This window comes from Muntiacus reevesi, chromosome X (assembly GCF_963930625.1).
Source record: "Muntiacus reevesi chromosome X, mMunRee1.1, whole genome shotgun sequence".
Lineage (NCBI taxonomy): Eukaryota > Metazoa > Chordata > Mammalia > Artiodactyla > Cervidae > Muntiacus > Muntiacus reevesi.
The window spans coordinates 35652001-35679139 of NC_089271.1; the positions used below are offsets into that span (position 1 = coordinate 35652001).

Here is a 27139-nt window from a genome sequence, read left to right on the forward strand (position 1 = left end):
TTCTAAAGGAACCCCAAACTCTGCTGTACAATCTTATGAATAAGTCCATCAGAACTGAGCCAAATTTGGCAAAATTTTTAACACAGAGTCTTGAACTTTATGCAAGCCACAAAGCCTTATTACTGTGGAAATAAAAGATAGCTTGAGTGATGGTTCAATTAAATTTGATCTTCATAATATTAAATAACTAGAAGTAATGCTGCTAACCTGTGTAAGTTTAGGAAAAACATTGCCAAGTAGAAAAAATGTGTCTATATTATAGCTGACACTGGTAAATCAGAGAGAACAAAGTTCTTTTAACACTAAATATTAAATTAATCCTTGTCACCGTTATAAATTTGTTATATGAGTTCAAGTTCTTAAAATGAATCTGAGTTATGGAAGAATATATATATAAAGAATGTATATATTTGTGTGTGTGTGTGTTAGGTGCTCAGTTGTATGCGATTCTTTGCAACCCCCTCGATGGTAGCCCGCCAGGCTCCTCTGTCTATGGGATTTTCCAGGCAAGAAGCCCGGATGTAGCCCCGGCTTCCTCGTCTGCACAGCACTCGACCCCCACAAGGTGCAGCAGGCGAGGCCGGGTTCTCACAGCCCGAGGCCCGAGCATCCAGCGATCACATGAGAACCAGGCCTGGCCGCCCCTTGGGGGACCTGTCTCAGCAGCTGGGGAGGGAGACACGGGCAGCCATCTGTTAGGGGCGTGGCCTGAGCCAGGCTCTGTGTTAAGTCACATGGTGACGTCATCGCTGGGAAAACCCCAAGATGGAGGAACTCTGATTATCCCTGTTTTACAGGTGAGGAAGCTGCTCCTCGCAGGACACAGATGGATGTCCAAGATCACACAGCCAGAAAGTGGTGAACTGGGATGGGGAACCCAGGTCCACTGACCCCACTGTTGAAGCCAGCTGGGCAGCCTCTGACCAGTCCCGTATGACAGGCCAGGAGCAGCAGAGGGGGGCCCCTCGGCATCTGATGAACGTCCACAGAGAGTGTCACAGCACTGCCCAATAAGCCCTGTCTCAAGTCTCTTTTTTGGAATGAGACAGGGTAAAATACATAATACATGAACTCAACAGGGCCATAATTCCTTTTATGTGTATTTCTTTATGGTTTCCCCATCACTCCTCAATCTTCATGTGAAAGTCCTGCCCCCATTAAGTTCACGCTGACTGCTCCGCCATCCTCTTCAATCACCCCCTTGGCTTCACCTCCCACTTGTAGGTGGTCCCCACCAGGAATAAAGCCTTAGGCTCCTCCCTCACGGGTTTTAGCCCCTCCCCCATTACCACCATCCTTCTGGAATCCAATAGGCCCTCTCCACGCCGACCTCCCAACCTCCCTGGTCTGGACTCCTTCAGAGCCAGTGAGGAAGTCCTGCCCCGCAACCTCAGCTAGCGACGGCTCCCAGGACCACACACCATCCTGTCACCATCGGAAACCGCTCCCCAATTTCAGGATTCCAGCATCCCTCCCTGACCACCCACTCCACCCCTCCATCCCTCATGAGAGGACCCCACTGCCACCCCATGTCGCCCAGGCGCCTCAAGGACAAATGACAGAAAGCGAGCAGTTACAAGCACAGCCATGAAAACTTTAATAGCAGTGCTGATGGCAAAAGGCCAGGCCTCCCTCATCTGTGGGCGGTTTGGGGCAAGATGAAGCTACTGATGAGGTGTGGCTGGACTTGGGGGCCTGGGCATCCCTACTTCCTCCTGCGAGGGGTTGGTGCAGATGCGGGCTGAGCGAAGGCGTTGGGCTCGAAGAGGCGGCGGAGAATCTCATTGTTGGTCAGCGCCCTCTGCACGTGTTCCGGGCTGATGCGTATCCTGTGGTTGGCGCTGGCCTCCTTCCCCGCCAGGTCCAGGATGTTGGCCGTCAGGTACTCAAGGATGCGAGTCAGGAACACGGGTGTGGCTGAGCTCAGGCGGTTGGCAAACCGACCCTCTCGCAGGAGGCGGTCCACATGGCTCACGGGGAACTGCAGCTCGGCCCTAGTGGAACGAGAATGCCTCTTACTGCGATGACAGTTCCCGAGGCGTCTTCCCCGAGACATGGTGTCGGCTGGATGTTGCCTTGATCAGCCCAGGCTGTCGATCCCGCTGGCTGGGGCCTCCCTAGATGCCAGTGCCTTTCTGCTGGCTGTGCCCCCTTGCTCAGCTCTCTTATTGCTCAGGAGCTGCCTTTGTGACAGCTCAGGCTTTGTGACGTCATCGGTGGCCAGTTGGCCCTGACCAGGACTGGCCTAGAAATGGCTGATAGGAAATCTGGTCTCTCTGTTTGAAAAGACCATCTCTTGAAGGGGAGTTTTAACTTTCTGTCAGAGTACAACATTCTAGCTAAAAATGTGTTTCAATGGAAAACTAATCTCTGTCTATAGGACACAACTCTGGGTTATTTCATTCCAGTTTTAAATCATCATTGAGCCCTTTTACATCCTTTTGGAAGCCTGTAGGTCACTGATACAACCTCTGCTGAAGGCTCAATTTCATTTTCATACAGCAGTCAAACAATCCCCATGGTCAGAGGAGCCTGGCGGGCAGCAGTCTATGGGGTGGCAAAGAGTTAGACATCATTGAGTGACTAGGCACAGCATATATATAAATAAATATATATATATATATATATATATATATCATATTTTTTGGTTCTTCCATCCACCAACTGATAGACATGTTAGTTACTTTTGGCTGTTAAAAATAATGCCCTATAAACATTTATGTAAAAGCTTTTCTGTTAACACAGAACTTCAATTTTTTCTTTTTTTTTAAATGCAGATTTTTAAGTTTTGGTTTTTTTTTTTATTTTAAAATCTTTATTGAATTTGTTACAATACTGCTTCTGTTTTTTATTTGTTTTGTTTTTTTTTTTTTGGCCACAAGGCATGTGGGATCTTAGCTTCCTGACCAGGTATCAAACCCATACCCCCTGCAGCCCGCCAGGTTCCTCTGTCCATGGGGTTTTCCAGGCAAGAAGACTGGAGTGGGTTGTCATTTTCTTCTCCAGTATATTTTTAATGGAGTGTATTTAAAAGGTCAGAAATTCGGTACCTGGAGTGCCAGAGAAGTCTCTGGCTTCAATCTTATGTATATACCTAAAAGTACAACTGTTTGGTCATGTGGTGAAACTTTTTATTTATGATCTGACCATTTGAAGCTCTCTCTAGATTGATGGTTTGTAGAGATCTAGTTCCCATTGGGTGAGAAACAACATAGAATCTGGTTCATCCGTCTTTTTTGTCTATTTTTGAGCTCAAATTAATGAAGAAGTTCATGTCCTCTGGGAGGCTGTTTCTATGTTTATACTTGACCTATGGCTAAAACTGTAGAATTGAAGCTGTAAACTCTATTTCTCTGTGCCTGTAATTCAGAAATGCTTTCACAAACTCTGTGTACATAAAGCTTTCTTACTTCTACATAGTATTAACATAGATTATAAATTATCTGAAATTAATGGGGCTCAGTTCTGATTGGCATATCTAGATGAACACTTGCTTACATAGATTGAGCATTCCTAAAATTTCCTAAAATAAGGAAACTGAATTTCCTTTAGGAAATGGGCAGATGTTATAACTAGTTGACGAGAGAAACCAAAGAATGGAAAAGTAATATTGATCACAAATAGTAGGATAAATATGTTAATAGAGGCTGGATTGTTTGACTGCTGTATGAAAATGAAATTGAGCCTTCAGCAGAGGTTGTATCAGTGACCTACAGGCTTCCAAAAGGATGTAAAAGGGCTCAATGATGATTTAAAACTGGAATGAAATAACCCAGAGTTGTGTCCTATAGACAGAGATTAGTTTTCCATTGAAACACATTTTTAGCTAGAATGTTGTACTCTGACAGAAAGTTAAAACTCCCCTTCAAGAGATGGTCTTTTCAACAGAGAGACCAGATTTCCTATCAGCCATTTCTAGGCCAGTCCTGGTCAGGACCAACTGGCCACCGATGACGTCACAAAGCCTGAGCTGTCACAAAGGCAGCTCCTGAGCAATAAGAGAGCTGAGCAAGGGGGCACAGCCAGCAGAAAGGCACTGGCATCTAGGGAGGCCCCAGCCAGCGGGATCGACAGCCTGGGCTGATCAAGGCAACATCCAGCCGACACCATGTCTCGGGGAAGACGCCTCGGGAACTGCCATCGCAGTAAGAGGCATTCTCGTTCCACCAGGGCCGAGCTGCAGTTCCCCGTGAGCCGCGTGGACCGCCTCCTGCGAGAGCGTCAGTTTGCCAGCCGCCTGAACTCAGCCACACCCGTGTTCCTGACCGCAGTCCTTGAGTACCTGACGGCCAACATCCTGGACCTGGCGGGGAAGGAGGCCAGCGCCAACCACAGGATACGCATCAGCCCGGAACACGTGCAGAGGGCGCTGACCAACAATGAGAATCTCTGCAACCTTTTCGAGCCCAACGCCTTCTCTTAGCCCATGGCTGCACCAACCCCTCCCAAGAAGTAGTAGGGATGCCCAGGCCCCCAAGTCCAGCCACACCTCATCAGTAGCTTCATCTTGCCCCAAACCGCCCACAGATGAGGGAGGCCTGACCTTTTGCCATCAGCACTGCTATTAAAGTTTTCATGGCTGTGCTTGTAACTACTCGCTTTCTGTCATTTGTCCTTGAGGCGTCTGGGTGACATGGGGTGGCAGCGGGGGTCCTCTCATGAGGGATGGAGGGGTGGAGTGGGTGGTCAGGGAGGGATGCTGGAATCCTGAAATCGGGGAGCGGTTTCCGATGGTGACAGGATGGTGTGTGGTCCTGGGGGGCGTCGCTGGCTGAGGTTGTGGGGCAGGACTTCCTCACTGGCTCTGAAGGAGTCCAGACCAGGGAGGCTGGGAGGTCGGCGTGGAGAGGGCCTGTCAGATTCCCAGAAGGATGGTGGTAATGGGGGAGGGGTTGAAACCCGTGAGGGAGGAGCCTAAGGCTTTATTCCTGGTGGGGACCACCTACAAGTGGGAGGTGAAGCCAAGGGGGTGATTGAAGAGGATGGCGGAGCAGTCAGCGTGAACTTAATGGGGGCAGGACTTTCACATGAAGATTGAGGAGTGATGGGGAAACCATAAAGAAATACACATAAAAGGAATTATGGCCCTGTTGAGTTCATGTATTATGTATTTTACCCTGTCTCATTCCAAAAAAGAGACTTGAGACAGGGCTTATTGGGCAGTGCTGTGACACTCTCTGTGGACGTTCATCAGATGCCGAGGGGCCCCCCTCTGCTGCTCCTGGCCTGTCATACGGGACTGGTCAGAGGCTGCCCAGCTGGCTTCAACAGTGGGGTCAGTGGACCTGGGTTCCCCATCCCAGTTCACCACTTTCTGGCTGTGTGATCTTGGACATCCATCTGTGTCCTGCGAGGAGCAGCTTCCTCACCTGTAAAACAGGGATAATCAGAGTTCCTCCATCTTGGGGTTTTCCCAGCGATGACGTCACCATGTGACTTAACACAGAGCCTGGCTCAGGCCACGCCCCTAACAGATGGCTGCCCGTGTCTCCCTCCCCAGCTGCTGAGACAGGTCCCCCAAGAGGCGGCCAGGCCTGGTTCTCATGTGATCGCTGGATGCTCGGGCCTCGGGCTGTGAGAACCCGGCCTCGCCTGCTGCACCTTGTGGGGGTCGAGTGCTGTGCAGACGAGGAAGCCGGGGCTACATCCGGGAACCACACAGTCCTCAGCTTGGTTCCCTCTCTGCCCCCCTCTGTCTAGTGACACCCTCTATTTTCTTCCTTCCACCACTGACAGAAGCTTGGCACGGGTTTGGACTTTGCCAGCTTCTCAGGAGTATCTGAGTGTAACTGTCTGGTGTGCGTAGAGCTTGGTGAAGTCGGTGCTTGTTTAATCCAAGAAACCTTTCTTGACGCCTGGTGCTCCTTCCACAAATAGTCACAGATGCCTCACTGTCCAGATGTTCACCGCACATATTTGTGAATGGTTACAAGAGCCATGAAGCCCTCCTGGCCTTAACCAAGCCCCTCTCACTCTCTTCTTTTTCATCGCTGAGTAATATTCCATTGTATATATGTACCATGTCTTTATCTATTACTCTCAGTGGACATTTAGGTTGCTTCCATGACCTTGGTGTTTTAAATAATGCAACAATGAACAGTGAGGTGCAAGTATCTTTTTTTTTTTTTGTAGCCACAGATTCTTTTTATTTATTTATTCCTATTTCATTTAAATTTATTTATTTTTATTTTTTTATTTTATTTGGAGGCTAATTACTTTACAATTGAATTACTGTTATCTCCGATTATATGCCCAACAGTAGGATTGTTGGATTATAGGACAGTTCTGTTTTTAGTTTTAAAGAACCTCTGTACTGTTCTCCATAATGATTGTACCATTTCACATTCTTACCAACAGTGTGGGAGGGTTCCCTTTTCTTTACACCTTCCGTAGCATTTATTTCTTGTAAATTCTTTGATAATGTCCATTTTGACCTTCTGACTGACTGGTGTGAGGTGATACCTCATTGTAGTTTTGATTTGCATTTCTCTAGTAATTACTGGTATTGAGCATGTTTTCATGTGCTTTTTGGCCACCTGTATGTCTTCTTTGAGCAAAAGTCTATTTAGATCTTCTGCCCACTTTGATTGTTTTTTGTTTGTTTGTTTTGACAATGAGCTACATGAACTGTTTGTATAGTTTAGAAATTAATCTCCTGTCGGTTGCTTCATTTGCAGATATTTCCCCTTATTCTTTATGTTGTACTTTGGTTTATGGTTTCCTTTGCTGTGCAGAGCTTTGAAGTTAAATTAGATCCCATTTGTTAATTTTTGTTTTTAATTTTCATTATTCTAGGAGGTGAATTGAAAAAGATTGCTTCAACTTATGTCAGAGTGTCCTGCCTGTTTTCCTCTAAGAGTTTTATAGTATCTGGCCTTACATTTAGGTCTCTAATCCATTTTGAGTTTAATTTTGTGTATTAGAGAGTATTCTAATTTTATTCTCTTACATGTACATGTCTACTTTCCCGGCATCACTTAATAAAGAGCTGTCTTTTCTCCATTGTGTATTGCCTCTTTTTCATAGATTAATTGACTGTAGGTACAAATCTTCATGTTTTAATCTTCTAGTATCTACAGACTTCCCTGGTTCTTGAGTTAGACAGGCCCTGCCGTCCTATGGCTATGACTCTTTAGAATGGGCCTTTGTGGTACCAAATTAGAATTTTTAAATGTGGGACCATGAAGTAACCTCTAACCTCTAATACATTAGTAACCTCTAATACATTCTTTCCTAGAGCGTAAATTGCAGGGTGAAAGCTCACAGATCTAATCTGGAGAACAGATGAGTTTGCTAGTCCTACACAGGCATTTTTTTTTTTAAAGAAAATGATCTGCTAGCATTTGAAACCTAATGACTTTTTACGTGAATAAAGGTCTTGGCAGAGGGTGCATTGGTGGAGATGCTATAAGCTAGTTGAGAATCTAGCAGGAGTTGCACAGGTGCTCGAAGCAGGCAGCCTAGGTAAGGCCTCACCAGGAAGTTCCTGAGTGGAGGATGCAGCCTGTCTAGGGGAGCCATCCACGGATGGCACATACATAGAAGGTACATCCGTTCTGGAGGCTGATGGATTAGAAAGTGAATGAGAAACCTGCCAAGAGGAGTATTTGGCAGGAGTTTCACGGTGAAGGAATATCCATTGTGTGGTAAGACCTGGAAGGCTATGCATGAATGGAGGGAGCACCTAATCTATAGAAAACTGCTTTCAGGGGAGAGCAGCATGATGATGCAGTCAACACAAAGTGTAGTAGTGGTGGATGTAGTTAACCTTTGGCTTCAGTAGTTGTGGTGCATGGGCTTAGTTGCCCTGTGGCACGTGGAATCTTTCCGGACCAGGGAGTGAACCTGTGTCTTCTGCATTGGCAGGTGGATTCTTAACCACTGGACCACCAGGGAAGCCCTTGCACGAGGTTCTTGAGTGGAAGGTGTAGATACCCTTCAGTAAGGTCCTCCAGGAAATGCCGGGGAGGAAGGACTATTCAGAGGAGGAAGACTCAGTAGGATGTAAACAGTGGTTGGAACATCAACCCAAGGGGAAGATGCAAAAGGAAGTGTGTGGAAAGGCATAGCACTTAGTTGATGGGAGGAGTGGACAGGAGGGTGCATGGATGAAATAGCCTTCCTAGACAAGGATCCTGTAAGATTGTGTAAGTCAAGGATTCAGACAGTCTGAGGGAAGAGTCAGCAAGAGAGGTGTAAGCAGGGAAGGTACGGAAAAGCTGGGGGCTCTGATAGGGAATGTGTGGTCTGTAGGGCCATGCAGCTCAGGGGTGTACTCAGAAGGAGGTTCCTGAGTAGCAGACTGTAATAACTTAATTATTTTTTATATTTTCCAATTGCTGGTTGACATCTTGGAATCCTTGGGCTGTGCCAGTGGCGTAAGGTAGTTTACATCTCACCTCCCCAGGGATTTTGTGAGCATGAATCTTATTACAAATCTTCAACCACAAGCTGCAGCCTGTTTCACTTCCTGCCCAGTAGGAGTGCCCTCCTCTAGTTACTTCTCACTTTTGAAGTGATAACAGTCCCAGGTCCTCTCTTACTCTCTCTCAACTTCTCTTTGAAAATGACATTGTGTGGCCCTGTGTGGTGTTGGGTCTCCTGTTCACTGGGGAACTCTGAGTATAAGTCTCTTTCAAAAGGCAGTTGTCTCCATGTCCGTTCCCTTACCAAAATGTGATCAAAACATACCTGGAGTGTATTTTAAAACAGATGGTACAGTGAGCAGGTTGATTTGGTGACAGGGGTAATGTGGTGTCTGGGTTTGCTAACTGAATTCATCAGACAGCAGATACTGTGTGGGAAGGCACTGCTGGCTGATGGCCAGCTTCTGCTTCAGTGGCTTTGTGTCGTGTTGTGTTGGTCTGGTATCTCTGTGGTTCTCCAGTCTGTGTTGTAGCAGAGCTTGGAAAGCTGAGTCATCCCCGAGCAGCTCCCTAGCTCAGGATGCTGTGGTTTGGGCAGAGTGGTCTTCATGTGGCTACTCAACTCTCTTTTCTTAGTTTATTTTTTATTGACGTCAAAGGCAAAGAAGAACTTAGCCTCCTGATGAAAGTGAAAGAGGAGAGTGAACAAGTTGGCTTAAAGCTCAACACTCAGAAAACTAAGATCATGGCATCCAGTCCCATCACTTCATGGCAAATAGATGGGGAAACAGTGGAAACAGTGACAGACTTTATTTTGCAGACAAAATCACTGCAGATCGTGATTGCAGCCATGAAATTAAAAGACACTTCCTCCTTGGAAGAAAAGCTGTGACCAACCTAGACAGCATATTGAAAAGCAGAGACATCACTTTGCCAACAAATGGCCGTCTAGTCAAGGCTATGGTTTTTCCAGTGGTCATGTATGGATGTGAGGGTTGGATTATAAAGAAGGCTGAGAGCCGAGGAATTGATGCTTTTGAACCGTGGTGTTGGAGAAGACTCTTGAGAGTCCCTTGGACTGCAAGGAGATCCAACCAGTCTATCCTAAAGGAAATCAGTCCTGATTATTCATTGGAAGGACTGATGTTGAAGCTGAAACTCCAATTCTTTTGCCACCTGAAGTGAAGAATTGACTCATTGGAAAAGACCCTGATGCTGGGAAAGATTTGAAGGCAGGAGGAGAAGGGGATGACAGAGGATGAGATGGTTGGATGGCATCACGAATTCAAGGGACATGAGTTTGAGAAAACTCCGGGATTTGGGAGTGGACAGGGTGCAGGGTGCATGGACAGAGTGCATGGTGCAGTCTGTGGGATCGCATAGAGTCGGACACGACTGAACTGAACTGAGAGTGGTTTTACAATGTTGTGTTAATTTCGGCTGTACAATAGAGTGATTCAGTTGACCCAGAGAAACATCCTTTTTTATATATTATTTTTCATTATAGTTTTTCATAGGATAGTGAATATAGTTCCCTGTGCTGAACAATAGGACCTTATTGCTATCCATTCTATAAGTAGTAGTTTGCATCTGCTAATCCCACCCTCCTAATCCATCCATTCCCCATGCCCCACTCCACCGGTCTATTCTATGTCTGGGAGTCCATTTTTGTTCCATAGATAAGTTCATTTGTGTTATATTTTCCCCTGGACTTTGCGGACCCTAAAAGTTTGTATACTTAATGGTCTTTAGCACGGTGTTGAATGAACAAAATGGAAGACTAAGGAGCATTTGGTCCTGGTACCTCCGAGAGCTCTTGCTGCTGTTCTCAATTTAACTGATATTTGTGAAGTACCACAGGAACACTCTGGAGTCCTCTCAGTGCCGCAGTGGCTCAGCATTCTGAGAGCCTGATTTGATGAACACAGCAGAGGAATCAATCAGGCAGTGCCAGGATTGCCTTCTTGCAGGTGGACTCCAACCCCATGGAGGTCAACTGGGATGCCTTAGAAAGGGAGGTCGAACCAAGCCACTGCTTCAGGTATTTCCAGTAAACACCCAACTTGTAGAAACTGTCAGGAGTGAACGAGAAATTGAGATAGAGATTTGAAGTTTTCTAAGGGTAGAAATGGGCTTCTCTGGTGGCTCTGGTAAAGATTCTGCCTGCAATGCAGGAGACCCGGGTTCGATCCCTGGCTCAGGAGAGATCCCCTGGAGAAGGAAATGGCAACCCACTCCAGTATTCATGCCTGGAGAATTTCATGAACAGAGGAGCTAGAAATACAAACCATCTTGTACAGAGCCTTCAGGAAAAGGGCACATACTGGCTTAGTAAGAGTCTTTACTACAGGCCCCACACTCTGGCTCATGGTCTAAGAATTGAGGCAGTCAGTGGGAATAACTAGGGGTCCTCAGGTTCTCTGAGATAAGTTTTGACATCAAGTTGGACTCCTCCCTGTCCTCTCTAGATAGATTCACATCTGTACTCAGCATACCTGTCAAATAGATAAAAATGCCACTGGTCAGCCAGATCAGGAGAGCTCTTAGAAAATGACTATGTGAAATGAACCCCTTCTATTACTACAGTGGACTTTTATGGGTTGGGAATGGGCTCACCCTAGCATAGCCACAGTCCCTGATGACCAATGACAAATGGCAAACAGCAGAAGAAGGCAAAGCATTATTACTCAAAATTGGCATGGTTGGGTGGCTTTACCGTTTTGTCAGAAACCCTGACCCTGCAGATCATAAAGCCATTTCAAACCCAGAGTCTGCCCTCCTTGACCCACAATCCAAGGAACTTTTCCAAGGGGACCACCCCCCCCCCCCCCCCCCGCCGCCTTGGAAAGCTGCCTTTCTTTCTCTCATGGCTCAGCCCATACAGTTCACGAAGCCTGGGAGGGAATAGCTGTCCCAGCTGACTTGAGAGCAACTCACCCACCAACAAGCAAGTTTTAGTTGATCAGAGCCAGGAACGGCTTGACCCACCGTGCCGTTTTTTCCTCTGGGCAACATCCTCTGCTTCCTATCTCCCTTAGGGACCCCCATCTGAATCTCTCTTTGGGTTTCAGTTAGTAATGATAGTTCACCAAGATCTCATAGCTGGACGGCCAGTTCAAAAACTGAAACTCCAGAAAGGAAGCATTTCTTTTCTTTTTTAAGAAAAATTACTTTATTGAAGTACAGTTGATTTCCACTGTTGTGTTAATTTCTGCTGTATAGCAGAGTGATTCAGTTATACACATACATACATTCGTTCTCATATTCTTCTCCATTATGGTTTATCACAGGATGTTGAATATAGTTCCCTGTGCTGTACAGTAGGATATTATAGTCTATCCATCCTATATAGTTCACATATGCTAATCCCAAAGTCCCCCTCCATCCTTCTCCCACACCTCTTCCCCGCTTGGCAACCACAAGTCTGTTCTCTGTGAGTCTGCTTTTCAGATAGGTTCACTTGTGTTATATTTCAGATTCCACATATAAGTGGTATCATACAGTATTTGTCTTTCTCTTTCTGAATTATTTCACTTAGTCTGATCATCTCAAAGTTCATCCATGTTATTCCCATTGGTATTATTTCATTCTTTTTATGGCTGAGTAATTTTCCATCATATGTTATGTATCACATCTTCCTTATCCATTCATCTGTTGAGGGACATTTAGATTGTCTTCATGTCTTGGCTATTGTGAATAGTGCTGTTATGAACTTTGGGGTGAATGTATCTTTTTGAATTGTAATTTTTTTCTGTTATATATGCCCAGGAGTGGGATCGCTGGATCATATGGTGACTCTAGTTTCTTGGGGAACCTCCATGCTGTTTTCTACAGTGACTGCACCAATTTCCATGCCCACCAACAGTGTAGGAGGGTTTCCTTTCCTAGGCAAGGAGGCATTTTCTTTTTTTTATTTTTTCCTTTTTGGGCTGTACTGCCCGGCTTATGGGATCTTAGTTCCATGACCAGATATTGAACCCAGGCCCATGGCAGTGAAAGCACTGAGTCTTAACCACTGGACCATCAGGGAATTCTCAAGGATGCATTTCTTAATTTAGGACCTTTTCCTAATTTATAGTTAGCTTCTGCAGAGAAATCTCGAGGCTCTCAAGTATCATCCCCAGACAATCCTATCTATTGGCAACTTGGGGACATAGGCATCCCTCACCTCATGAAAAAAATTGGGACCAATCCTTCTATAAAATTCAACAATTAAAAAAACCTGCTATATATCTTAGGAACTCACACAGGAGTGAGTTCCCTTTGTTGGGTGGATAGAGGAGGCCCCACTCAACCAGAGGGAGACACCATCAGTTCCTAGTTCTAGGGGCCCTAATGCCCCATACCCTGCTCTTACCTCACCTTCTGCAGTAGCAATCACCCAAGTACCTCCCCTAGAATGATGGCAACTCTCTGGAGCTTGTCCCACTGCCTAGGGGTTGTCACACATAAACTGCTCTGAGGGACCACTGGATCCTGCAAAATAACCAACTTTCCTGGCCCTTTCTGATACTGGGGCACAGGTCATAGTTATTCCTCCCGTTTCAAAAACCAGTGATTCAGTTAAAATCGAGGGCATATCAAGTTGCCCCATGTGGGGCACATAGGTCCCACTTGATGTTATGATCAGGTCTATCATATTAACTGCATTTCCAGTGCTAGTTACCGCCTGTGTCTCTGGTCCATCTAGTCATAGGTATGGACACCATTATGGGAAGTCTCTTAAAGTGGAACAAGGAAAAATCAGCAGTACTTCCTTTGGGACTTGGTTGGCGGGAGCCTGTGGACTTTGCACCTCATTAAGATTATCAGAATGTCTCAGGACAAGCTGCAGCAAGGTCCCGCTGGAGATAGGCTGCCGTTACTTCAGGTCTTTTTAAGGCTGACACTGTGGTTCCTACCATCTGCCCTGTTAATAGCCCTGTCTGGCCAGAGTTAATGGCAGACAAATTAAGATGTATGACTCCTCATTCTAGATGACCTGCATCTCAATGCAATTGTTCTGTTCATCAAGACACCTTTTTTTTTTTTTTTTAAATCACTGTTGCAATTATGTATGACATGAAGACTGAACGTAGTGATCCCTTCGCAGGGCAGACAGGAAGTCCAGTTGGAGTGGGCATTGTGAAGGGGGCAAAGAAGAACCTTTCACCCTCAGTGTAGTGGAGTAACGACATGATGTGAACAGGGCCGGGAAGACGACTGGCCATCCATCAGTGCATGGGTTTCTCCTGGCAGTGAATATGAATGAGGGTTTGTGCCCATGAGTGCTGTGGGGTAAGAAAGAAAGCAATATGTATGAACAGGACAAAGAGGCATCGTCGTGTGCAGTTAGTGCCCTGGGGCACGTTGGGAGATGTGATTGGGAGAAATGGAGCTCGCACAATCAGTGTACCGGTTTGTAGTTAGAGAATGTGAATAGAGCAAAGAAAGGAGCTGTGTGTTGCAACAGAGAGGGAACGTGAACAAGGCCAAGAGGGGGTGCCCCCTCCCAGGAGCAAAATGCCAGAACTAGACAAAGGATATAGATGGCGAGAGAGCAGGCCCGTGCTTTCAGTCCCAGTGGAGGAACTAGGAAGGAACACGTGACCAGGCCAATGAGGAGGACCTCCTGCACCATCAGGGCTTTAATGGGGCAGATTGTGAACGAGGCAAAAAGAAATTGAACAGGGAATATGAGCAAGGCAGTGAAGATGGGTCTCCCACATCCCTGCAGTGCACTTGGCCGGGGATGTAGAAAGGGCAGAGGAAAAGGGGCTCCCATTGTCAGTTCATTGGAGCAACCAGACAGAGGCTACGCATGCAGTCCCATAAATGCAGTGAGTCTCCAGCCTGGGCATGTGTGTGAGTGGGGTAGAGAGGAGAAGCCCCAGCCTAGATGCATTGGTGAAGTGAAACCGTGGAGAGGTACTTTGCTGATCATTTGGCGAACTGCAGCTGGGCAGGAGAGATGATCGGGCCAGTCAGTAAGACCCCTGTACTGTCAGTGCAATGGAGTGACTGGTCAGGGGATGTGGACAGGCAAGGAGGAAGAACCTGCTCTGTCAGAGCAGTGGGATGATAGGGAATGGAGGAGGGTCCGCAATTAATCAGTGAAGCGATGTCACATGAGAAACTTTCTGAAAGGGGCAGAGATGAGAAGCCCCAAATATTATGGGCATGGCAAGGGGGACACCTGCACCATCAGTTCCTGGATGGAAGCGTATACAGGAAGTGAGACACATGCTCACACCAGCAGTATGGGGGTGACTCTGAACAGGGAACGTGATCATGGCAAAGAAAACAGGCCCAGCGTCATCCGTGTGGTGGTGTAAATGACGAAGCATGTGAGGGATACAAGGAGAATGAAGCTCCCTCTCCCATCAGTACTGAATACTGTGCAGGGTGTGCTAACGGGGTCATGGGGAAGAACTCTGGATCACTGCATCAGTGCAATGGTGTAAATGGACAGGATATGGGATTGGGGCAAAGCGAATAGGGCCCATAGCTACAGAGGATGATGCACGTTTATAGGCGATGTGAGAGGGACCCAGCATCTCTCACAAGAGGGAAGTGGGAACAGGGCCCAGGGCACAGCAGTGTGAGCTGGGCATAGAGGATGAGCCCCGACCCATAACCAGTGGTGTGACTTGGCCAAGAATATCAATGAGGCAGTAGAGCAACTCCTATCCACTGTGGAGGGTTAGCTGGACTGGGGATGTGACCTGGGGAGGTGATGCATTCCAGCCGCATCAGTACAGTGATGTCACTGAGCAGAGTATTCTCACCGAGCAAAGAAAGAGCCCTGCCCCGTCCACATGCTGGTGTAACTCACCAGAGTTTTCTGTGTAAAGAACAGTAGCACTGTATACCATAACTGTAATAGCATCAGTGGACAGAGGAGGTGAACAGGATAAAGACGATCAGCAAGCACCCGCGAGTACCATGAAGTACCTGGGCAGGAATGTGAACATGGCAAATAGAAAGAGCCCCACACACTCGGTGCAGTGGGACAAATGAAGTACAAAAGTGAACAGGGAAGGAGAATGATCTCTGGTCTGTCGGTGCACAGATGGGACACACGAGGGAGGTGAGAAGGGCAGGGAGGAGAAGAGGAGGTCCTCGCTTCCTCTGTGAGGATGTGAACAGACCACACAGGAGCACCTTCACACCCTTGGTACCGAGGTGGAAGTTGACAGGCTCTGTGAACAGAGCAAACCACCAGTTCACTGATGAGATGGGGCAGGGCTATGTGAACAGGGTCAGGAGGAGGAGCCCTGCAAACCTAGCACACTGGTTCCACTGCAGGGGCTGTAAGTGGTAGAAAACCAGCATGTGCAGAGCAGTGTCTAGTGGTTCCTGGGCTGGTGATGTGAACAGGGTGGAGGAAAGCATGGCCAGTGCCACGGAGTGAGTGCCCAGTTGATCCCATTAAGCAAAGAGCAATCCTCATGGCATCATCAGTTTGGAGTGCTCAGACGGGATGTAGGGAAGGAGGAGGTGCGCCACACTTCAGTGTAAACTGGCTGGGGTGTGAACAGGTAAGAGGAGAACCCAGCACACAGGGACGGGAAAGTGGCCAGGATAAGCATCCCCACATCCGCTACGCAACTGTGTGAATGAATGAGCAAGGAGTGTGAAGAGAGCCAAGGGCAAGAGCCCGCCCCGCCCCCCAACTCAGGCCCTGGGCTTGGTCAGAGGGGAGACCAGGGCAGGACGGGCTCATTCAGACTGATCGTGATGGCAGGTCCAAACCTGGTGTGACCAGGGCATAGAGGATGGGGGGCCTTCAGTCCACAGGGGACCAATCCTGGGGTAGAACCCGCACAACCGCTGCCCTTAAGTACCACCCTGAAGTGTGAATGAGGCTCACGAGAGGAGGCGGACCACTAGGGCTGTGTGTAACTTGGGAGGGGAGGCCACAGTGCAAAGAGGAGGACCCGGAGGCATCAGTGTCGGGGTCTCACATGACAGGGAACACTTACGGGGCAATAGGAGCCCCTCAACGTCAGTACCGCGGGGAGACGGGGCTGGGTATGGAAGCAAGCAGCCAGGAGGAGCCCCGCCTGTCTGTGCATGCGGAGGAGTCACTGGGAGGCGCCTACCCACCTGCTCTGACCGGCCACTCTGGCCGGCCAGGTCCTGTCCTTGGACCCCGGGACCCCTGGGGGGAAGCCGGGATATGACGCTGATGCAGGCAGGGCAATCCCCTCCCGAGTCAGTAAGGGCTGCAGCGCTTCTCTGTGGTTCCCCCCAGGAATTACAAGTTCGCCTTCCAGACGGTGAGATTTATAGTCACACTGTCAGGAAACATTTCATCTGCAGGTGATCTGCTTCCCAGGGCATGAGGTGTTCTGACCTACACCACTGAGATAGTTCATGAAAACCATTCTCCTTCCGCCCTGCTCAGAGCCTGTCATGAATCTCATAACATATAGCACTGAACACTCTAAAAGCTGAACTCTTAAATCTTCAAACCTGGGAACTGTCCAAGATACATACCCTGACACAAACAAGCACCATGGTTACATTCTGGAATACTAGGTAACTAACGTGGGAACCAAGTCGATGACCCACAGTCCAGCCAAAGTGACAAAGCCCCATCCTGGACTTTCTGGCAGCCTTGACAAACTGCACTTCGGCAGAAAAGAGACTGGATCACCAGATAACCCCGGCCACAGCTGGCACCTTACTGACATTTCTGCAGCCTTGGCCAGGAACTCAGTGGGCGGTGAACACGGATTATCCCCTCACCCCGGAAGTGATCCCTGGGGGCCAAGCTGCAGGAAGTTAGCGGAATGATACGCGGAAGGTACCCCATTCCTGGCTGCTGCTCCGTCTGCTCTGGGGCTGGAGGGGCTGCCTTGAGGTCAAGGTGTGGACCTGACCCTGGGGAGAAGCACCGCGTTCGCCATGGAGCCCGCTCTTTGGCCAGCGGTCTGGCCAGCTGCGCTGAGAGGACACGGCTGTGCTACATTAAATGTGCCAAAGTTAAATTGAAGAGGATGAGCCAAATCAACTGCGGTGACCGGAAACGCTAAACTTTAGATATTTCCGGGGCGGGGGAAGTTCCGTGAGGAAAGGAGAATAAGTTTTGGCGTTCGGGCGGGTTCACCCTAAGGGGTGTGGGCAGGGCCCCTGGAACAGTTGTGCAGTTCGTGGGCTTGACAGAGGGCGGGGACACTGGCATCTACCCTCCATTCTCCTCTCGCCTCGTGCAACACCCCCTTTCCCCCTGCCTCTGCCTGAGTGGACACTGCTTTCTGGGTCCTCTTCTCACAAGGGGAAGCGCTGTTGATGAGTGAGGTGGGAGCTTTTCCTGTTCATTCTTCTACAGACAGGATTTTCACTCTAGTAACTGCCTCTGTCTACTTCATCACCCGGAGAGGACTCTCTTGCTTCTTAACATCTCTTCTTGCTGGGAGCCCTCCCCACTTAAGGGGCTGCTCCCCTAGCCTGAGAGCGGAGAGCACTTGCTGGGAATACACGCAGACGTGCTACACGTGGGGCTGGTGAGCGGCGGTGTGTGGCACCAAGGGGATTTCTGATGCAGGCCGACTGGTGTGCACCGTCCTGGGTCACATGGTCAATAAGCTGAGCCGGTTCTGGGTGACCCAAGTGTTCTGCCCTCTGCTGTCCCGGCCACCCTCACCCCCGCCCCAGGATCCAGTGAAAGTCCAGTCAACACCTTGTTGAATATTTCTAGTCACGTTTCTCAGGGGCCCCCTTCAGCTTCTGAGCCCCCTGAGCCCCCACTCCTGCCTCCTGGGGCCCTCTGTGACCTGGCTGACACTAGTCGAGCCCAGTCTTGGAATCCACGGCTGTGTGAATGTTAACAGCTCCTCTGTCTCAGAGCCCCTGAGCCACAGCCTCCCTGAGAGTGAGCACAGGAGTGTCCAGGAGAGGCACAGCCAGGCTTCTTAACAAACCTGCCGAAGCAATGAGCCCCTCCCTGGAGGACTGTGCTTCCTGCCAAGAGCTCAAAAGAATGGCAAGCCTGGCTGGAGGTCAAGACCCTCAGCATTGTCCTGAGCAGACACTCACTCTTTTCAAAAGCTCAACCCACTTTGACCTGCTGATCGTCACTGCCCTGCTGAGTCTCCTGAGGGATTCCTGGGCTTCCTGAGGACCAGATTCCTGCTCTTCACTGCTGACCCCAGGGCAGTTTCTGGATGGTGCTCTGGTCTGAATATCCACCCCCCCCCATCCATACCTTGAAAACCTAGTGCCCCAGGCAACAGTGGGAGGTAGGACCTTTAGGAGGTGATCAGGTCATGAGGACACAGCCCTCATGGGTAGGATCAGTGTCCTATAAAAGAGGCCCAGGGAGACCCCTCGCACCACACGAGGACATAGTGAACAGGCACCATCTAGGAAGTGGATGCCCTCACCAAACACCAGATCTGCCGGCGCCATGATCCTGGGCTTCCCAACCTCCAAAACTGTGAGGAATAAATGTCTGTTGGTTATAAGCCACCCAGTCCCTGACTTTGTTACAGCAGCCCAAATGGTACAGGACAGATGGGTTTTACGGTTTTACAATAATTTGCTAAAACTGGATACATTAAGAATCTGGCGTGTTGTGACCACCCTAGCTACTGGCTTCTGAACACCCCTCCCGTGTTGCAATGTGATTCCTTATAAGTCATATCTGATTTGATGTCCTAAGTACACAATGTTATTTTCCACAAGATTGGCCCCAGGAGCTGAAAGCAGATGCCCACCATGGCTTTAATAGCCAAGGACCATCTGCGGTAGAAAGACAGGGCAGAGACCTCCACCTCTGGCCAGAGATGCTTAGGCACTGAAACAGAGACCAACCTGGCCCTTCAGCTGCCCACTCCAGGCTGTCTTCCCCAGGTCCTCCCAACTTGACTGCCTCTCAGTCTGGCCACAGGGATCCATGCGCACCCCAACCCTCTGAAACAGCGGTCTCTCAACTCCTGGCTTCTGCCCATGCCTGCCCCCACGGGCTCTGTGACTTCACTGGCCGCTGAGGACTTTTCGCAGTAGCAGAGCCCACTATGCTTGGTCAGGCATCTGGAGAGCTGGAGGGATCTGTCCTGGGCCGCGGCCCTCAGCCGTTCCTGGGCAGAGAGACCTCCAAAGTGCCCGTGTCACACTGGCTCCCTGGGGTCCCGGCGGGACGGAGCTCCGTAGCTTCGCGGTTCATCCTGGCATGGCTGGTCACTTCAATCCAAAACTGCAGGAGGTACGCTCCTTCTTCTGTGTGCACAGCCATCCTGGTGGCCCTGGCACCCTGAAGAGCCATACTCAACAACCCCACAAAACTAGGAGCGTTGGCTCCAAAGGTCTTACCAGGGTAGAAGGCTGGTCACCCTCTCAGGGACTTCTTCAAACAACTGCTCTCTGCAGCCCACTGACGTTTGTGTACAAACCCATCATGATCAGACAGAGTTCTCTCTTGTCAGTGCTTTTCAGTCCCATTCTTCAGGCCTGACAGACTTGAGGAACTTAAACAAAAGCCAGACCAGGAAACACTACTTAGAGAGGAGTTGACCTTCACCTGTGTATACTTTGCCTCATGACTTCCCTTTCATCCTTTAAGTAAATTGAGTTGCTTTTTCCCCCAACACTCATCCTATTATCTGTGTAATTACAGGTATGGTCAATTCACACTACAGAACCACTTCCAGAAGACTTTGGATTTCATAAGAGGAATCATCAGTGTGGACTTTTGGGAAACTTCTAATTTCCCAGGTAAGTTCCATTCATTTATAAATCGATAGTACAAACATGTGTGAAGTATTTAATATATACCAGGCACTGTTCAAGGTACCGTGTGTGATTCACAGACACAGTCCCTTTGTGGAGTTTATACTCAGGTAAGAGACCTTAATAAATAACTCTACTTCCATCACAGTGTACATCATAAATTAGAGAAATAAAGTTAAAATCTCAACATGATGAAAGATCCTTGATGTTTCACTGCAAACCACAGTCAGCCTTTTCAAATGTTTGTTCTCAGCATATATTTGGAGGGGAGGGACTGTTGAGTCAAAGTATTTTTTAAAATTATTTTTCAAAAACAAAATAAGTTGAAATTTGAATTGCTAACATTTGCAGTCCTTTTAAACCATATCTACAGTAATTATTCAGATTTACTTATATTTAGTTGATTTCCACATTCACCTTCAGGAATTCTACTGTGTACTTCTATTTCAAAGGTTTTATTTTGATTAATTTTTTGAATGTTGATGAATCCTTTCAGAGAGGGTGGAATCTTCAGAGTATATATATAATTAAATTGATTTCTGTGGCTTTCACATAAGACTTGATACGGAATTATTGAGTCAAACACAACTTTTTCCCTTTACGATATTATGTTCTGTTCTTTTATCTCCTGTTACCCTGACATTCAGGAGAAGCCTGATTTTGTGTCTTTGAGGAAAATACTCTCTTTGCTTCCCTGAAAGTCCATGGCATTCTTAATCTTTGAAATTCACAATGCCAACCATTCATATTCAGATATTGAACAAGTTTTGTTAATTTTGTTTTGATCCTGACAAGACCTTTTCATCTAAAGATTAGCGTTTTTCTTCAGCTTCTGAAAACTTTATTGTCTTCTCTAAATATTGCTGTTATATTTGTTCAGGAATTTTCTTTCAAGCATGCCAATAATCCGTATGTTAGATCTCCATTCTCTGTATTTAACGTCTCATGCTCTACCGACTGAGGTAGCCGTGCGGCTTGTATGTAACATCTTTAATTCTCTACCTTTAATATCTCGTTTTTGTTTTCTGCTACTGCATAGCTTTTAGGATAAAAGTGTGTGTTTATACTTTGAATAGTCATGTGTATGCTATAAAGATAGCTGTGGTGCATCACTGCTCAGTGAAATTTTTTGCCTTTGTTCAAGATTTCTTCAGTTGATAAATGACTTTCTCACAAGTATGACTCTTTCAAGTACAGTGAGTGCCCTGGTAAAAGCAGGAGTATCCAGAACAGTTAACATGATGGGCAGCCATCTTTCCCTCCCTCCTCGTGTGCAATCCCAGAAAAACTAGGGCACCTCAGGAAAAGAGACAGTGTTTCCCAGTTTTCTTACTTCGTATGACTATGGCAGTGCCAACCAAATTTCTTTTGATGTGAAAGTAAGTTGCTTCCAATGGAGATGGCTGATCATAAAGCTGCTGTGGAAACTGAATAAGTTACTGAAAGTAAAATGCTTGGGACAAAGCCTGATGCCTGATTAGCACTCTGTGTTCTCAGAAACCGGGTTCTCCATCCTGTCACAATGGGTAGACTTTGTGGGAAGCGCTTGATGACTGTGAAGCCTGGAAAACCAGAGAACACTTCATTCATGTCATGGCTTGGGCCTGCAGGATGAGGGCCAGACTGCCTGAGCGTCTTCCCCTCTAAGTCATTTTCTGACTGTGTGGTCCTGGGGAGGTTCGTTATCATGTCTGGACTCTGTGTGAACTCAGAGGTTTCATATGCATGGGTCTGCTCTGTAAACCCGGGTTCTCATCCTCAAGTTCCTGTGGTTCCAAATCCCCAGCCATGAGAACTCGCTCCCTTGTAGTCACTACCTTGACCCTGCCCGACAGATGAGCTGTTCTCGGAGGCAGCACTCGAAAGAAGGCCCTTTTGAATTGTGGCCTCGTGGTCATGAACTGCGTGAGTCCTGTAGCGACCAGGTGTCAGGCTTACATGGAGGTGCCTATGCAAGCACGGGAGTAGCGCAGTTCTTATCAGGTGCCGGCTTGTTAGAAGCACTCGGGCCTGGCGGTGGCATGATAACTTAGGGGCCATCTGGTCACTGCAGGGACATAGCAGCAGTACACCCGCCTCATCTACGTTCTTTCAGCCTACTTTTTGTTTTTAAACTAATAGACTTTATTCTTTTGAACAGATTGAGATTTACAGATAAATCGAGCAGAAAGTAGAGTCCCATATACCCTCCTAACACAATCCTCAGTTTCCTTTAACATCATGCATTGATGCGGTACTTTGGTTAAAATTGATAAGCCAGTATTGATGCATTAGTATTAGCTAAATCCATAGTTTACACTAGGGTTGTCTCTTTGTATGTAAAATTCTCTGCATTTTGACAGAAGTATAATGACATATGTCTGCCATTATATTGTCTTACAGAGTAGGTTCATTGCCCTAAAAATCCTCAGCGCTCTGCCTTTATATACCACCCCTGGCTGAACTTTTTTTTTTTTTTTTTTGCTATCTCCATAGTTTTGTGTTTTCTACAATTTAGTTGGAATAATGTATTACATAACCTTTTCAGATTTTCATTATATACAATAATGTATGTTTAAGCTACCTCCATGTCTTTTCATGGCTTGATCACTCATTTCCTTGTATTGCTGAATAATACTCCATCCAAACTGTGGACACACCACAGTTTATTTATACATTTCATTTATTAAAGGACATCTTGATTACTTTGAATTGTACAGAACCGTATTATCTGTAGGCACTATGTGGTAGATAGACTTGATGACTAAGTTCTAGAGATCTATTGTACATCTTAGCAGTGTCTTTTGCAGGGTCCTCAAACTCTGGGGTGGTATTTATCAGGAGCTAAAGGAGGAGGAAAAAGAGAGTTGCTCAATGAGTATAGTGTTTCAGTTTTATAATTTAAAAAATTTCCAGATATCTGTTCCACAACAGTATAAATAGACTTAACAGTATTGAATTGTACACTTAAAACAGGTTAAGATGGTTAACTTCATGACATATTTTACCACAATAAAAGTAAACTTGCCAGAACTGCATTGAATCTGTAAATCAAATTGGAAAGACCTAATATCTTAACAGTATCAAGTGTTCCTTCTCATGTACCTACGTTTTTCCATTTTCTTAGATCTTTATTTTATCACAGAGTTGTAGTTTTCCTCATACAGATCTTGTACACATTTTGTTAAATTTATACTTAAGCATTTATCTTTATTTCATGCTAAAATAAAAATCTTGCATCCTGAAACCTTATTATAATCACTTACTACTTCCAGGAGTGTTTGTTGTTTTTGATTCTCTGGAATTTTTTACACAGAATAGCATGTCATCTACAAATAGTCACAGTTATCTCTTCCCAAATGTACAATTTTATTGTGTTGGCTTCCCTGGTGGCTCAGTGGTAAAGAATCTGCCTGCAGTTCAGGAGATGCAGGATCCGTGGGTTCAATCCCTGGGTGGGGAAGCTTCCCTGGAGGAGGGAATGTCAACCCACTCCAGTATTCTTGCCTGGGAAATCCCTTAGACAGAGGAGCCTGGTGGTCTACAGTCCATGCATGGGGTCACAAAGAGTTGGATATGACTTAGGGACTGAGCAACAACATTCCAACATTAAGAGTGCCTTTTCATGTTTTATTACAGTGTGAGCTATGACTTCTAGTACAATGATGAATAGGAGTAATAAAAGTAGACATCCTTGCCTTGATGCTTGATCTTAGTTGGGAAGCTACTAGTTTCTCATCACTCAGTATCCTGTTAATTGTAGATTTTAATAGATGATATCTTTAAAGCTAGACAACATTAGTTTTCAGATTTTTTTTTTTTTATCAAGAGGGTGTTAGGGTTTTTTCAGATGTTTTTTCTGCATCTATTGATATAATCATATAATTTTTCTTCTTGAGCCTCTTGATTTAATGAATTATGTTAAAACTACTTATTGAGCAGACATGTATTAACATGTCTTTTGTTACCTGAACATTATTGACCAGAGACTTTTCAGTATTAACTTATGTAGCAAATCGCTGGCCACAGGCATTCCTTTCTACAAAAATCTGACAGTCAATAATATGTTACAGATTATCAAATATTGAACCAGCCTTGTATACCAGGAGTAAGTTCTACTTGGTCATGGTGTATAACACTTTTTTACTCATTGTTGGATTTGATTTGCTAGTGTTTTGTAGAGGAACTTTGAATGTACATTCATGAGAGAGATTACATTATAGTTATTCCTTTCTTGTAATATCTTTGCTTTTGTTATTAGGATAATTCTGGCGTCAGAATGAGTTAAGAAGCATTTCCTCTGTTTCTATCTTCTGAAAAGGGCTTTAGAGACTTAGAATCATTTTTTCCGTAAATGTTTGTTAGGATTCATCAGTGAAACCATCTGGCTCTAGTGCTTTCTGTTTGGGAAGGTTATTGATTGATTATTATTGATTTCTTTTCTTATACAAACGTACATACACACGCACACACACATATATAACTATTCAGAATACATGTTTCTCCTTGTGTGAATTTTGGTGAATTGTGTCTTCCATGAAATTTCTGCATATCACCTAGGCTATCAAATTTGTAGGTATAAAATTGTTCATAATATTCTTAACTATCCTTTTAATGTCCATAAGATTAATAATGATGTCCTCTATTTACTTTTTAATAATAGGAATTTGTATCTTATTTTTTTTCTTAGTCATTCAGTCTAAAGTGTTATTAATTTTAGTGATCTTTTCAAATATTAATAGATGGTCATCTTCTTACTGAGTCCTCACAATGGTGGAAGGTCTGACGGAGATCTCTGATCTGTTTTATAAGGGCACTGATCTCATTTATGAGAGATGCATCCTCATGATCTAATCACTCCTAAAGGCCCTTTGTTGTTGTTCATTCACCAAGTCATGTTTGACTCTCTGAGACCTCATGGACTGTAGCCCTCCAGGCTACTGTCCTTCACTATCTCCCAGGGTTTGGTCAAACTCCTGTCCATTGAGTTGAAGGCCCTACGTGCTAATAACTGTCACTTTAGGGATCAGGATCTCAACATATGAATATTGGGATATTATAAGCATTCAGTCTATAATGGGGATTTCCAGCTATCTTTCTGTTATTGATATCTAGCCTAATTCCATTATGATCTGATAGTATACTTCGTATGGTTTTTAGTCTTTAAAATCTGTTCAGGTGTTTATGCAATCTAATGTAGTGTATCTTGGTGAGTGTTCTATGTGATTGAGAGGAATATATAATGGCATACCTCATCTTATTGTGCTTTGCTTTCTTGTACTTCCTATATATTGCATGTATTACAGACTGATGGTTTGTACCAGCCCTGTGTCACGCAAGTCTATCATTTTTCCAATAACATTTGCTCACTTTAGGTCAGTGTCACATACTGGTATTCTCACAAGATGTCTTATGTTTTTGTTACATGTTATGGTAATCTGTGATCTTTGATATTACTGTTGCAAAAAGATTATGACTTAGTGAAAGCTAAGATAATGGTTAGCAATTTTTATCAATAAAGCATTTTAAAATCAGGGTATGTACATTATTTTGACATAATGCTATTGCACACTTATTAATAGGTTACAGTATATTATAAACATAACTTTAATATGTACTGGGAAACCAAAAAATTTATGTGACTCATTTTCTTAAAATGTTCATTTTATTTTGGTGGTTTGATCCTGAATCCACGGTATCTACACGGTATGCTGGAGATCTGCCGTTGATGGATGAAGTATTGTATAAAAATCAGATCCAGTGTATTAATGAAGATGTTCAGTTCAAGTATGTCCTTATTGTGTGTCTTCCTGGTGGACCTGTCCATTTTTGATAGAGTGGTATTGAAGTCTCCAACTATAATTGTGGTTTCATGTATTTCTCCTTGCAGTTCTAGCATTCTTTGGCTCATATTTTTTGATGCTCTATTGTTAGGCAGATATTTATGTACTTTGTAGAATTGAGTCCTTTATCAATGTGTGAAAGTGAAGTTGCCCAGTCATGTCTGACTCTTTGTGACCCTATGGACTGTAGACTGCCAGGCTCCTCCGTCCATGGGATTTTCCAGGCAAGAGTACTGGAGTGCGTTGCCATTTCTTTCTCCAGGGATCTTACGGACCCGGCTCTAATGCCTCTCTTTATCCCTCATAACATCCCTTACTCTTGCGAAGACTAGCAAAGTAATCTTCACCTCTCGGCACCTCCCGGCACCTCCCAGCACCGCACTTAAAGATCACCAGCCCAGGTGGGATGCATGAGACAAGTGCTCGGGCCTGGTGCACTGGGAAGACCCAGAGGGGTCTGGTAGAGAGGGAGGTGGGAGGGGGGATCGGGATGGGGAATACATGTAAATCCATGGCTGATTCATGTCAGTGTATGACAAAAACCACTACAATATTGTAAAGTAATTAGCCTCGAACTAATAAAAATAAATGAAAAAAAAAAAAAAGAAAACTCAAATACTAGACCACTAAGCTAAGGAAACAGGGACCTTAGCAAATACGATAAACTTACAGTCATTACAAACGTAGTTTAGAAAAGTCTTTAGACTAACTATAAACCACTATGCTGCTAAGTCACTTCAGTCGTGTCCAATTCTCTGCGACCCCATAGACGGCAGCCCACCAGGCTCCACCATCCCTGGCACTCTCCAGACAAGAACAATGGAGTGGGTTGCCATTTCCTTCTCCAATGTGTGAAAGTGAAGTCGCTCAGTCGTGTCCGACTCTTCGCGACCCCATGGACTACAGCCTACCAGGTTCCTCCGTCCATGGGATTTTCCAGGCAAGAGTACTGGATCGGGGTGCCATTGCCTTCTCCGATAAACCACTATAAGCAGTAACAAGTCTTAGGGAGAAGGGAGAATCTTATTTTAAAAGTTACCACATTATAATATTCAACATGTCCAATTTTTAACAACAAAAAAATATATTCAGAGAACCAGGAGAGCATGGCTCATTCACAGTAAGAAAAGATATTAACAATTTTCTCTCTCTGAGAAAGCCCAGAGGTTGCAATTTTTAATAAGCATCTATTTTACATGTTGAATAGGTTTAAAGCACTAAAGAATATGATGGTAA

At 45.8% G+C, this 27139-nt stretch overlaps 2 protein-coding genes across 2 annotated transcripts; one reads left to right on the forward strand and one right to left on the reverse strand.

Moving 5' to 3' along the window:
- Positions 1 to 1705: 1705 nt before the first annotated feature.
- On the reverse strand, positions 1706 to 2056 carry LOC136154417 (histone H2A-Bbd type 1-like). Its single transcript, XM_065916703.1, has one exon. The coding sequence runs from the start codon at positions 2054 to 2056 to the stop codon at positions 1706 to 1708; it is 351 nt and encodes a 116-aa protein (XP_065772775.1).
- A 2052-nt stretch (positions 2057 to 4108) lies between these two features.
- LOC136153263 (histone H2A-Bbd type 1-like) lies at positions 4109 to 4423 on the forward strand. The gene has a single exon (XM_065914907.1). It carries the CDS (start codon positions 4109 to 4111, stop codon positions 4421 to 4423), a length of 315 nt encoding a protein of 104 aa, XP_065770979.1.
- The last annotated feature ends 22716 nt before the right edge of the window (positions 4424 to 27139 follow it).